Here is a 13,088-nt window from a genome sequence, read left to right on the forward strand (position 1 = left end):
TGCAGTGAACTGAGATTGTGCCACTGCACTCCAGCCTGGGTGACAGAGTGAGACTCTGTCTGAAACATAAAATAAAATAAATAAAATAAAATAAAATAAAATGTCATGAAATGGCTGAGGAATAGATGGGTTTTTACGAAAAGTTCTTACTCTTCATAGTTTAAAAGTCTGTATTTTAATAGTTGCTTGTATAAAAGTTATGTGATAGTAATTGTGGCTCCTAGACCTAAATATGGAAAGAACCCATCATTCTGTACTTGGGACAAGTATAGGAGATGGAGACAGATGTAACTGTAAGGGAACTAAAGGGGTAAGAGTAAGTTTGAAAAGCAGATTCAGTAGTATGTGATGTGCCAAAGATAGTTTTGGAACTGAGCCCCAGCAATTCTCAACATTAATTCATTCTTTAAAAAACAAAAAAAATCCTTCTTCCCAATGTTCTCCTTAAAGCTTTACAAAGTGCTTTCATGCATCAGCTCACGCGTGTCTCACTAAAGCCTGTAATGCAGGCAGAGGGAGGTATTATGATCTCTATCTGGTAAATAAGGAAACTGAGTTTCAGAGAGGCTCAAAGGCCCAAGACCCTATAAAGGGAGAGGCAAAACACAAACCTAGGACCCCTCTCTCCCCGGCCAGAACTCATCCTCCTAGTTTCAGGTGGCTGTAAATTTCAACTGACATGCATAGAGGAGTGTCAGGTTAAAGGGAGGAGGGGATATTGGTGTTGAGGCCTGGAAGGATAAACAGAAGTCTACCAAGTAGATGAGAGGAAGGGAGAAGAAGGATCTTCTCAGCAAAGGACAGAAAGAGCAAAAGCACAGAAAAATGGCAAGTGTGTTATTTGCTCAAGAAATGGCAAGCGGTTCAGTGTAGCTGGGGCCTAGAGTACAAGCTGAGAGGGCTCAGCTAATAATGAGAATAGAAAAGTAAGCAGGAAATCATACAACACTTATGGACGTCAATTCTTATACAAGCTTTACCCTATGACCCAATGATGCTACATTTGGAAGTACATCCACTGGCTATCTCTATACATGCACAAAATGACTCATGTACAAGGTTCTTCATAGCTGCACTTTCTGGACTAGCAAAATAGTGGAAAGAACCCAAGCATCCACCAACGGAGCACTAATTAAATAAACTACGGTATAGCTCCACAACGGATTACTATGTACCTGTAAGAAAAAAATAAGGACAATCTCTAGATTTGGAAAAATCTTTAGAAAATGTTATTAAGTGAAAATAGGAAAGTGCAGATCTTTTCTGTAAGTTCAAAGTTACATATTAAAAAATCATGTTTAATAGTAGTGTACATAAGGTGCTGCATTCACACAAAAAAACAGAATATAAGGCCAGATATTCAGTTTTGTGTGTGTTTGCATAAAATACTGGAGGGATATGCATGAAATTAATAAAAAGAGTTATACAGGATGGAGACAAGGGAGAAAGACTTCTTACTGTGAACCTTTTAAATATCATTCAATCTTTGAACCACATAAATATATGATTACCTATTCAAAATGAAAAACTGCATTTTAAAATGTCTTTAGCCAAATGAGTTAAAAACTTATGTCTACACAAAAGACTGCACACAAATATTTATAACAGCTATGTTCATAATTGCCAAACTTTAGAATGAACTAAGATGTCCTTCAATGGGTGAATGGAAAAATAACCTGGTATATCCAGACAATGGAATATTGTTCAGTGATAAAAAGAAATGCGTCATCAAGCTTGGAAAAGACAGTAAGAAACCTTAAATGCACATTACTAAGTTAAAAAAGCCAATCTGAAAAGGCTACACACTGAATGATTCCAACTATGTGACATTTTAGGAAAGGCAAAAGCATGGACACAGTAAGATCAGTGATTTCTGGGGGCTAGGGTAGGTGGGTGAATTGGTGGAGCACAGAACCTCTAGGGTAGCAAAAGTATTCTCTATGAGTCTACAATGATTTGTCATTATACATATAGGTACACCCACAGGATATACAACACAAAGAGTATAAACTATGAACTTTAGTTAATAATATTGTATCAGGCCGGGCTCAGTGGCTCACACCCATAATCCCAGCACTTTGGGAGGCCAAGGCAGGTGGATCACTTGAGGTCAGGAGTTCAAGGCAGCCTGGTCAACATGGTGAAATCCCGTTTCTACTAAAAATACAAAAATTAGCTGGGCATGATGGTGGGCACCTGTAATCCCAGCTACTTGGAAGGCTGAAGCAAGAGCATTGCTTGAACTCGGGAGCTGGAGGTTGCAGTGAGCCGAGATCATGCCACTGCACTCTAGCCTGGGTGACAAAGCTAGATTCTGTCTCAAAAAACAAAATATATATATACTGTGTCAATATTGGCCCATCAATTGTAGCAAATGTACCACACTGATGCCAGACGTTACTAGAAGGGGAAACTGGGGGCAGGGTAAGGGGCTGTTTAGGAACTCTGTGCCTTCCGTTCATTTTTCTGTAAACATAAAACTGCTCTAAAAATAGTCTATTAATTTAAAATAGAAAAGAAAGAAAGAGAATAAAAGAAAGGAAAAGTGAGCAGGGTGCCAGTTGGGAAGAGTTCTGAATGGCACACAAATCAGCTTGGACTCTCATCCTTTAAACAATACGAAACACTTTTCAGAAAGGGAGTGATAGAGCTATGTTCTGGGAAGAAAATTTTGGTAACCCTGTAGGGAGAAGAAACAAGAGAAAGAGACCCAGGGACGAATAAGATTGTAGCAGAAGAGAGAAGGACTCAGTCTGAACGAGTCAGGGGCAGCGGGGAGGAGATGGACACACAAGAGAGGGGGCAGCGGGACTCAGTGACAGCTGTCCCTGTGCACTGGGGATGGGGGCAGGGGGAAGTGAGGGTCAATGTTTCCTGTGGGCTTCTAGCATAAATGTGGCCGACAATGGTGCTGTTAGAGCAACAGGGATATATGAGCTGGGGGAAATGAATTTGCTTTCTTACCTGTGAGGTTATTTCACCTGCAGAATATGCAAGTGGGAATGCAAAGAGTAAGCTCAAAATACAGGTATGGAACTCAGAAGAGGTCAGAGCTGCCTTAGAGGCTAATTATGGTATATATCACACTGTACTTAAGGAAGGGGATAGGATTTCACCTAAATATATCTGAGTAATCATATACCATTGGTTAACTAGCAAAAGAAATCTAGCCTCGCCCTTAAAATAATTGTAACCATGAGAGTAAAGTAAGAGTTATGTAGCCTATCCTCAAAAAAAGAAAACAAAATGTTTTGAAATATTCATTTCAGACATGTTTATAAATTGCTTTGTGTGATCTTTGAAGTTACTATGGCTACTTAACAAATTACCCCAAAATTTAGTGGTATAAAACAACTTTTTTAATGCCCATGGATTTGAACAGCAAATAGCAAGGATAGTGTGTCTCCACTCCAGTGTCTGGGGCCTGGGATCATCTGAGAGACCGAGGAACAAGAGAGAGAGTAGCAAGAGAGAGAGAGAGAGGAAAGAGAGAGTGTGAGAGAGAGAGAGAGAGAGAGAGAAAAAGAGAGAGAGAGAGGCTGTATCCTTTTATGGCCCAGCCCTGGAAGTCACATGGCATCACTTCCACCATGCTCCACTGGTCAGAGCAATCACAAGCCCTCAAAGATTCACAGTGAGAGTGAAGGGCGTAGACTCACCTTTCCCTCTTCATGGGAGGAGTGCCCTTCGCACTGGAAGAAGGGCACGTGGGATGGGATTTGGTGCAGCCACCTTTGGGAACTTAAATCTGCCCATGTGAAAATCAAAGATTATTTTAGTTTGTATGTCTCTCGGGAAAAAAAGGGTAGAAATGTTCAGGAAGGACAGACAGGGAAGGTCAGTAACAACTCAAACCAGCAAACTTTATCCACACAGAGTCCACTCTATTCCAGGAAAAGAGAGAAACATTTGGACCCAAATAACGTGGACATTCACTCACTGATGAATACCCACCCCTTTAAAACCTAACATGCTCACCAGGGAACCTAGCACTCTTCTTCACCTGTAGGAAAGGAAAGTCTCACTAAAGTTTCAGGGGTTTTTATTAAGTTAGTGGCTCAGTAAGAGAGGAAAGTGGGTCTGGTGAAAGCCCAGTAGGAGACAGTCTGCCACCAGACCATCCAGACAGCCCATGTGAAGTCCTGCCCACTTGCCTGTTCATTTCAGTGCCTTTGTTAAATTCATGTAAAATAAGCAGCCCCTCATAGAGTTCTGTTCCTCTTTGGTGCTGATTACTGCTTTTAAAGAACTGAAACAGAGCCAGTGATTTAAGATTTAGATAAGAAAATAAAATACACATTGGATGTAATGGAAGAGTTTAAGAAAAAAAAGGAAAATACAAATTGATGAATGCCTATTTGAAACCAAGCACAAACATCAGAAAAATCAGTTTATTTTGTGAAGCACAGAGCACCAAAGAATAGAGGTTATGCAGTGAAAAGAGCTTCTTCATTTACTAGCCCTAATTTTTTTTCTGCAGATTTTCATTTCAAATTACCATCTAAACACACACACACAGAGAAACACACACAGGTAAATATACTTATAAATAAAACATAACCAAGAAGGTTATGCCCTGAATGCAAAGATGGTTCAATTTATCACATAAATATAAAGAAAAAAATAAGTGATTATCTCCATAAGTACTGAAAAGATATCTAACAAAATTTAATATCTATTCCTGAGTTGTTATTTTTAGAAATACTCAAAATAGAAATTCATGTATACTTTTTTTCTTTTTTAAAAGAGATGGGGTCTTACCATGTTGTCCAGGCTACTCTCAACTTCCTGGGCTCAAGTGATCCTCCCACTTCAGCCTCCAGGGTATCTGGGACTACAGGCATGTGTCACTGTACCCAGCTTATGTATACTTTTTAACATAACCCAGGTACAATGGCACATAAAAGTACATAAATCTCAGTCCCAAAATCACCAGCTTACTTAATAGGGAAGCACTAGAGACAGCCCCACTCAGGTCAGGTGCAGAGCCAAGGACAACCACTATTTCAACTACTACTTAACATAAAACCTGAGATATAAGCCAAAGCAATAAAACAAGAAAACAATTAAAGACAGACAAACAACTAAACAGTCTCTATGTGCGGGTGATATAACAATATACCTGGAAACCCCAAGAGAATCAATGATAAAAGCTGACACAACCAATAAAAGAATTTAGTAAAATGGCAGAAAGTACAATTAACATAAAATAGCCATCATGAAAGTTTGACAACACATTCTGGGAATATGAAGAAACAAGCATTGTCATACAGTGCTGATGCAAATGCAAAATGGTACACCATCTATGGAAGGAAATTTGATAATATTTAATAAAACTACATTTTTATTTACCTGTGACCCAGCAATTTCATTTATAGGCATCTATCCCAAAGAAATACTGACAAAAATAGTATTTTTAAAAGACTCAAAATAAGAATGGATAATGTTTTATCATGATAAAAATATATAAACTGAGGCCAGACACTATGACAGATGCATAAGGCTGTTATCCACTTCAGTGTTGTTTGTAATAGCAATAGACTGAAAACAACCCAAATGTCCAGCAGCAATATGGGGCTGGTTAACTATGATAACATCCATAGAATGAAACACCACGCAGTTCTAAATGAGGAATTATGAGCTGCATGTACTGTAGGGAGTGATCTCCAGAATACGTTTTAAGTTGAAAAATACAAAGTAGAGATTCAATCTTAGAAAGCTGATTGAAGAAAATAAAATAGTAAAATAAAAATGAAACAAAATGCAAAGTAGAGAAAAGTATACATGGCATGCTGCTGTTAATCAAAGAAAGGAGGAAAGGGACCAGGATGAACACACACCTGTGTATGTGATTTATTACATATATATGTGCAATTTTGCAAATGGAAGGATAAACCAAGATCTTCCAAAACTTGATTACCTATAGGGGAAAAGATCATGGAGTAAAGGGGACAAGGATAGAAGTCAGACTTCTGTGAATAAATCTTGTTTTTTAGATTTCACTTCAGAACTATGTACATATTTTACTTAATTACAAAACAACGGCCATAGCAATGAGCATAGAGCTCTCCCATAACCTTGTTTTCAAGGCTATGAGCAAACCTGCATGGAAACAGAAATCAGCAGAACTGACATGACAGCTCTGACTTGTGAGCAAGCTTCCAAGAAAAGAGAAAAGACAGTTAAGTATTACTCACGAGACTGCAATGCATGACGTACCTCAACCTTGCTCTCCTGTTCATGATCAGCAGCCGAGAAATACACAACCTCTTGCACTTCATCTCTGGGTCGGGCTGAATTTTTCCCAAATACCACCAGACCATCCTTAGCACGTGGAGGGAAGGCCACAAAACAGTAACTTGGAGGAGCTGCAGCCATCCTGAAAAGAGAATGCCAGCGAGAGTGGAAGTAGGCCTCACATGGAACACTGCAACGGTGAGTTCTTCAAACATATTTCACCAGCTAAAAGGGTTTTACTATTCAACTGTGCACAGCTAGCTCATTAAAAGATCCCAGCTGGCAAATGAAGGTGGGGTGCCTGCAGTGGAACGACAGAGCCACCAAGACCAGATATTGTTTAATACTCTGTGGGATTAAATGAGCTCAGATTTGCAACAAACCACGGCGGCAGCCAAAAGTGCAGTGATGTGGGAGAAAGAAAAGGAGGTTATTGTTTTAGGCAGAAGACACAGACACACACTACACATACACACACTGCAATCTGTTCACAGTAATAAAATAATAAATAAACATACCTTAATACTAACTACACAAGTGTCTCAGATCCAGAGATGCATAGCCACCACGTAACAGATTTGGGGTGTGATGAGGAAATGGGTCTAGAGATCAATTGAAAGATACCCTGCTTTGTTGTTTTTAGTAGTTTTATTCCACCTCGATGACATAACACTCAAACACCTTTTGGTTTTCTGTCCACCTCCCCAGCTGCTCCTGGACTGACTTGTTCTACCTGGCCAGTGCACTTCTCACTGCTTCATCCTTCTTTCCTCATTTAATGCTCTTTTCTATCTGGGAAAATGCATCCATGCTCAGCAATTCCCTTGTCAGTTACACGCTGATGACTTATACATTTAATTGCAGCTGGGTTCTCATCTTAAGCCTCTGACCTACAGACCCAACTGCCTGCCTGATATCTGAAGCTGATTTCATCTTCTTCCCTTTTCAAGGTTCTTCATCTTGGTAGCCAAGGTAACCATCCTTGCCATTTGCTTCTCCATTATCTAATATGTCACCACGTACTGTACATTCTGTCTCCTAAATCTCTATGGAAACCTCCCACTCCTCTCTACCTCCACTGCCACCACCCTGCACCAAGCCACTATCATCTCCAGCCTGGACCACTATGGTAACCTCCTGAGGGGTTGCTTCAAAACCTCTATTACTCCCCACTCCAAAACATTCTCCACACTGCAGCCAAAGTGATCCTTTTAGAAGGAAGATTTGATCACGTCATTCCTGCTTAAAATACTTCAGCAGTTTCCCAAGGCTTTTGGAATAAAGACCAAAATATGATGAAGTTTGTTCCCCCTTCCAAGCCCCATCTTCTACCACTCACCCCTCCACTCTCACAATGCCGGCACACAGGCCTTTTTCTAGTTCTTCCAGTGCCCGCCAGACCTCTGCACATGTTCCACCCTTTGTCCTAACCATTCCCTTCCCTGCTTCCTGTACCAAAACTATCTGCCTGGTTAACCCCTGCTGTTTCTCATACCAGCTCAAATATCACTCTAGTACTCTAATTTGTGTTGCTGTACTATACACTCTCATAGGATCCTGTCCTTTTCCTTCAAAGTAATTATCATAATCTGAAATGCTTGTTTATTTTATTACCAACAATCAATATTTAGTCTCTCCCAGCAAAATTAAGCAATATGAAAGCAAGGACCTTTCTCTTTTGCACACCGCTGTAACCGCAGCTTTACACTATGTCTTATGCAGAGCAGATTTTAAATAAGTGATAAACAAGTGTTCTTTTCCTGTTTATTAATAGTCCACCATACTGAAGCTGACTCTCTAACATCTCTCTTTTCTCCCGCCATGCCTCTGCACCTGGTTTGAGTGCCCTTCCCTTAGTCTTTGTACATATCCTTCAGGATCTGATTCAAAACCCCTTTCTCTCATAAAGACTTCTATAAAGGACTCTCATTTATTCAGCATCCACAAGCACTAATACATCCATTTTGTTCTAAAATAATGTACATTTGTTGCTTGTATATTTCTTTACCTGTTTCAAAGAAAGCTCCCTGAAGGCAGGACTCATGCCATCCAACCATAGTAGCCCTTTCCCCAACCCCTGGCATTACAGGTACTCAAGAAACATTATCTAGTGTACCGGCTATTGTATTTGTATCACCAATTATCCAACTTCCATGTGTTTTATTTTACAAGTCTGAAATGTAAGTGAGAAGTAAAGCAATGTTTTCAGAGAAGCACTAGAATGGGATTCAAAACTCAGCTCCACCACCCACTAGCTGTGTGACCTGCTTAAGTTACTTTACCTCTCTGAGCCTAGGTTTTCCTTTTGCAAATGTTTTGCCCTAGCCCACAGGTTTATCATGAGTATCAAACAAAATGATGCTTGAGAAGATATTATGCAAACTGTGGAGGTTGCATAAGTATAGGATACTTTATTTGCTGGCTGAGTGTGGTGGCTCATGTCGGTAATCCCAGCACTTTGGGAGGCCAAGGCAGGCAGATCACTTGAGCCTAGAAGTTTGAGACCAGCCTGGGCAACATGGAGAGACCCTGTATCTACAAAAAAATACAAAAATTAGCCGGGTGTGGTGACGTGCACCTGTAGTCCCAGCTACTTGGGAGGCTGAGGTGGGAGGATCATTTGAGCCTGGAGAGGTTGAGGCTGAGGCTGCAGTGAGTGGAGATCACACCCCTGCACTCCAGCCTGGGCACAGAGTGAGACCCTGTCTCAAAAAAAAAAAAAACAACAAAGCAACTTTATTTTGGGTTTGACGGTTAAAACAGAGCTATATCTAAAATTTTCTGTTAAGCAAACCAATCAAAATCTACTTGCCTCATTCCTAATTAGAGCAATTATCAAATTGCAGAGTCATCAATATTCTATGTTTAGAAACCTCTTTGTACGGGACTGTATTGCTATTTCCATATCCAGTCTACTTCAGGTTAATGTCTATATGCACACTCAAGAGTTCTTCCCTGCATTGTTTATGGTAGGCCTCTCCCCAGAGTGCAGAGAAATGGGGGACCCCCCACAATTCTGAAAATAATTCCCTCCTAGCTCAGTAAAATATCACCCCTTCCCTCTGGGAAAGAAAAGCCAGAAAGATAAAGAGGCTCCAGTTCTTTCTCCCCTTAATCTTTCCCATTTTCACAAAAACGGCTTTATCCTCAGACTGGAGGAGTAGAGAGAGATAAACAAAGAATGTGCATGGACAAGAAAGACCTAGAATAATTATGAAATCAAATGCCTTTATAGAGTGCTACTAGAATCTGGGCATCGGGGGAATTGCTGGTGGAGACAAATAGAGTGAAGCAGACCCAGAGGAAGATAAGATGGGGAAAGGATGCATTTCTCTTGTGTGATGCCTCAAGTATCTTATATGCTCCCTCTCTCCCCATCATTGGGCCATTTCAAAAGAGCTGGTGTCTTGCCTAGGAGCAGAACCTTACTTTATTTGATCCTTAAAAATGGTAGAAATCCACCAAGATGCATTTATGAGATTTATCTATAGAATATAAATAAAACCCACGGGGTGTGGGGCAAGCACCTATTATTCGGCCAAGGCACCTGCTTAGTCACCAAGTCATCTGGGTCGTGTGATCATGGGGAGGATACAGGCAACAGAAGCCTGGGGGTATGTGGGCCAAGGGAGGCCAGCTTTTCCACTGAATTTTGTGAATGACTGGGAATGCCAGCAGGGAGCAGAGTTTCAACGTCTGTTTTACAAATCAAGAAGCTAGATGAACCAGCAAATTGTACATCACATCTAGGAGCAAACTAGCCCAGGCTAACTGTCCATTAATTTTTCCTGAATCACCATGTGTGCACTGACTAGCTTCAGAGATGACTTTTCTGAAAAGAAAATTTTCTGTAGAAAATTCCAAAAGAATTTTCAATATGGTGACCACTAGCCTCAGGCAGCTAGGAAGTGTAGTTAGAACGATGAAGGAGCAGAGTTTTCCATTTTATTCAAAACTTTAATTAATTTTCATTTAAATAGCCACATGTAGCTAGTGGAAACTCCATTGGACGGAACAGTGATACAGTGTCCCAAAGAAACCCAGAAATGAAGATTTTCATATTAAGCCTTCCAGTGATCTCAGAAGTACTTACTTGTGAAGTCCTCTGATTCTAAGGATAAAATGTGCTTTCATCCACATAAATTGAATTAGCAAAGAGGAGGTGGGACACTTCTGGAAGACTGAAGAAAACAAACATTAGGAAGCAGCTACGGAACTCACCAGGCTGACTTAGATGATGTCAGTTAAAGGTGATCATAGTTCCAGATGCCAATTACACTTCTCTTGGTGCGAATCTGATATCCTGACTCTGAAAACACCATGGGAGTGGCCCTCATTACTATCTGGGAATCCTTTGTGCACTTGTCTGGCCCATTCCTCTATTTCCTAAATGAATTTATGACACCTTCACTTTCCTTCAAATCTCCACCCACCTCCTCTAAGCAGAGGTCTCACTTTCGATTCCACAAAAGACAGGTGAATGGAGGGAGAATGCTTCGGAGAGAGGATATGCAGGCCTGAAGGCCCTGCAACTAGCGAAAAGGTACGGAGCCAAGAAATTAAAAAGCTGATGCAACTGAGTCCAGAGAAAGGAGGGAAGAGGCCTGGAGAGGCGGGTAGATGGGCAGGTCCACATTGAGCCTTGAAGGTCACATCAAGGACTTTGGTGTCTATTTCACAATACACAGTAAATCACTGAAGGCTTTTAAGCCAGGTTTTAGATTGACAATTGCATACAGACAATGTCAAAGAAGTTGCCTGTGATAGGAAGGAAACCACAAAGCAGACGGAAATGATGAAAACAGAGTAAGTAATTTCATTTGTATGTACTTACCCTAAGGAAACGATCAGGAATATGGGCAAGGGGTACGCATAAGTGTTCACATAGTGGTATTCATACAGGTGAAAAACTGAAACTTACTTGTCCAGCATCAGAGAACTGGCTGAAAATGCCTGCTACATCTATCGGGTAGAATACTATAAGCCCATTAAATATATGTTTGTGAAGAGTTTTTAATTGCATGAAGAAATGATTTGAGGGGGCAAGATAAATTATCTTAATTATTTAAAATATACGTAGAAAAAGACTATGCCCAAATACTTGCCCAGGAAATGTACTCAAAATATTAACAGTGGGAGCCCAGCAGTGAAATATTCTTCGCTTTTTCATCTTTTCCTCTAATTTCCAACTTTCCTATAAGTATTTTTATTGATATAATCCCAGAAATGATTTTTGAAGTAAACCCAGGAGAGAATAGCAATTTAGGAATTTTATTTTAAAGAAAAATTTTAGTTCTGCTTCTATATCCTAATACATCTGAAATTTCAAAAGGGGCAAATTCTTATATGAGTTATAGCTAGGATGAATTTTTTTATTTGGCATTGTTCTCTGATACTTTCTTTTACCTTTTTTACACCCTGCCCAACTCAGAGTTGCTCAGAGAGCACACAAAGTTTCATTACTATGTTTCACACATATAGTGAGTTGGCCTCCTACAGTTGTCCATGTGGGAAAAGAAAAACTGGCCAATCTGGAAGCCAGAGCTCTCATGAACCTGAGATGAAACCCTTCTGAAAGTGGTTCAAAGGAACTCAATTCTCTTCCTATTATTTGTCAAAACATTGGGTAACATACCAGATATTCACACTAAAAAGAAAAAAAAAATCTGACGTTACGTCATTTATATATTACATAAAACATGCATTTTTAAATATTTGTTTACATGATTCTTTTTTTTTTTTTTTTTTTTGAGACAGAGTCTTGCTCTGTCACCCAGGCTGGAGTGCAGTGGTGTGATCTCGGCTCACTGCAACCTCCACCTCCTGGGTTCAAGCAATTCTCCTGCCTCAGCCTCCTGAGTAGCTGGGATTACAGGTGCACACCACCATGCCCAGGATATTTTTTGTATTTTTAGTAGAGACGGGGTTTCACCATGCTGGCCAGGCTGCTTTCAAACTCCTGACATCATGATCCGTCTGCCTTGGCCTCCCAAAGTACTGGGATTACAGGCGTGAGCCACCGTGCCCAGCCTACATGATTCTTAAAAACTGTTAAATTATTCATGCATGACACAAGAAGCCGACTTTAAGATTTTTCTCCTTTTCCTTTATAACCTCATACAATATTATGAAATGTATATTCTCCTTCACAAAGAAAAAAAGAGTCTAAAATTCAATTAACTCCCAATCACATACACGAATACAAAAACTTAGAACATGAGAAAACTTATTTATATTCAGCTTTGAAAAGTAGAATATAAGCATTTGATATGGGGTTTTCCATCATAACTACATTCTACTTAAACCGGTGTTAAAATCAGTGTCAGTGAACAGTTCGTCCAGAAATAAAGCCATAATTGATGGCTTCTTAAAAAACGTACTTGTTTTGAGGCAGAATTCTGAAGCTGCTTTCTGAGCCATGGGGACCCAGAAACGGGAGTGGGGTTGCAGTGTTACGCTATAGGCCTGAAACTGGATGCAGGTATGTCCAAAGCAGTGTTTTCCTAACTGTATGTTGTGGCCTTTTTGTGGTTAACGGAATCAAGTTAGTGGATGGGAACAAGTTTTTTTAGAAAAGCATTTTTAGAAAGAATTTATGCATCTCACACAGTAAGGGTAAGTACTGATGCAAGAAATTCTAATTTCAAGTTTGGGTACATACACATGCACATATAAGTGTCTATAGGTATTAAGTTGAGATGTAACATTTCTTACTGTGAGTCTTAAGGAAAAAACTTAAAAGCAACAGGCTAAAAGGGCAGGTCTGCTGAATAAGGCTTCTTTGTGGCAAATACCCATTAGGATTCTTGCCAGGTTAGCAATACACTGACAGTTCTAATTAATGAAACACT

General features: G+C 40.0%; 1 protein-coding gene across 3 annotated transcripts in view; it reads right to left on the minus strand.

Annotated features, from left to right (window-relative positions):
• SCRN1 (secernin 1) overlaps nucleotides 1-13,088 on the minus strand; it is a 73,491-nt gene that overhangs the window by 44,117 nt on the left and 16,286 nt on the right. For 2 of the 3 annotated variants that reach the window (XM_011953929.1, XM_011953931.1), the window contains exon 2: nucleotides 6,220-6,379. The exons of the other annotated variant lie outside the window; for it this stretch is intronic. In XM_011953929.1, the coding sequence (XP_011809319.1) occupies nucleotides 6,220-6,378 (159 nt within the window). In that variant the 5' untranslated portion in view covers nucleotide 6,379. The remainder of the gene's footprint in view (nucleotides 1-6,219; nucleotides 6,380-13,088) is intronic. 3 annotated transcript variants of the gene reach the window in all.

The sequence above is a fragment of the Colobus angolensis genome, unplaced genomic scaffold (assembly GCF_000951035.1).
Source record: "Colobus angolensis palliatus isolate OR3802 unplaced genomic scaffold, Cang.pa_1.0 Scaffold378, whole genome shotgun sequence".
NCBI classification, from domain to species: Eukaryota; Metazoa; Chordata; class Mammalia; order Primates; family Cercopithecidae; genus Colobus; species Colobus angolensis.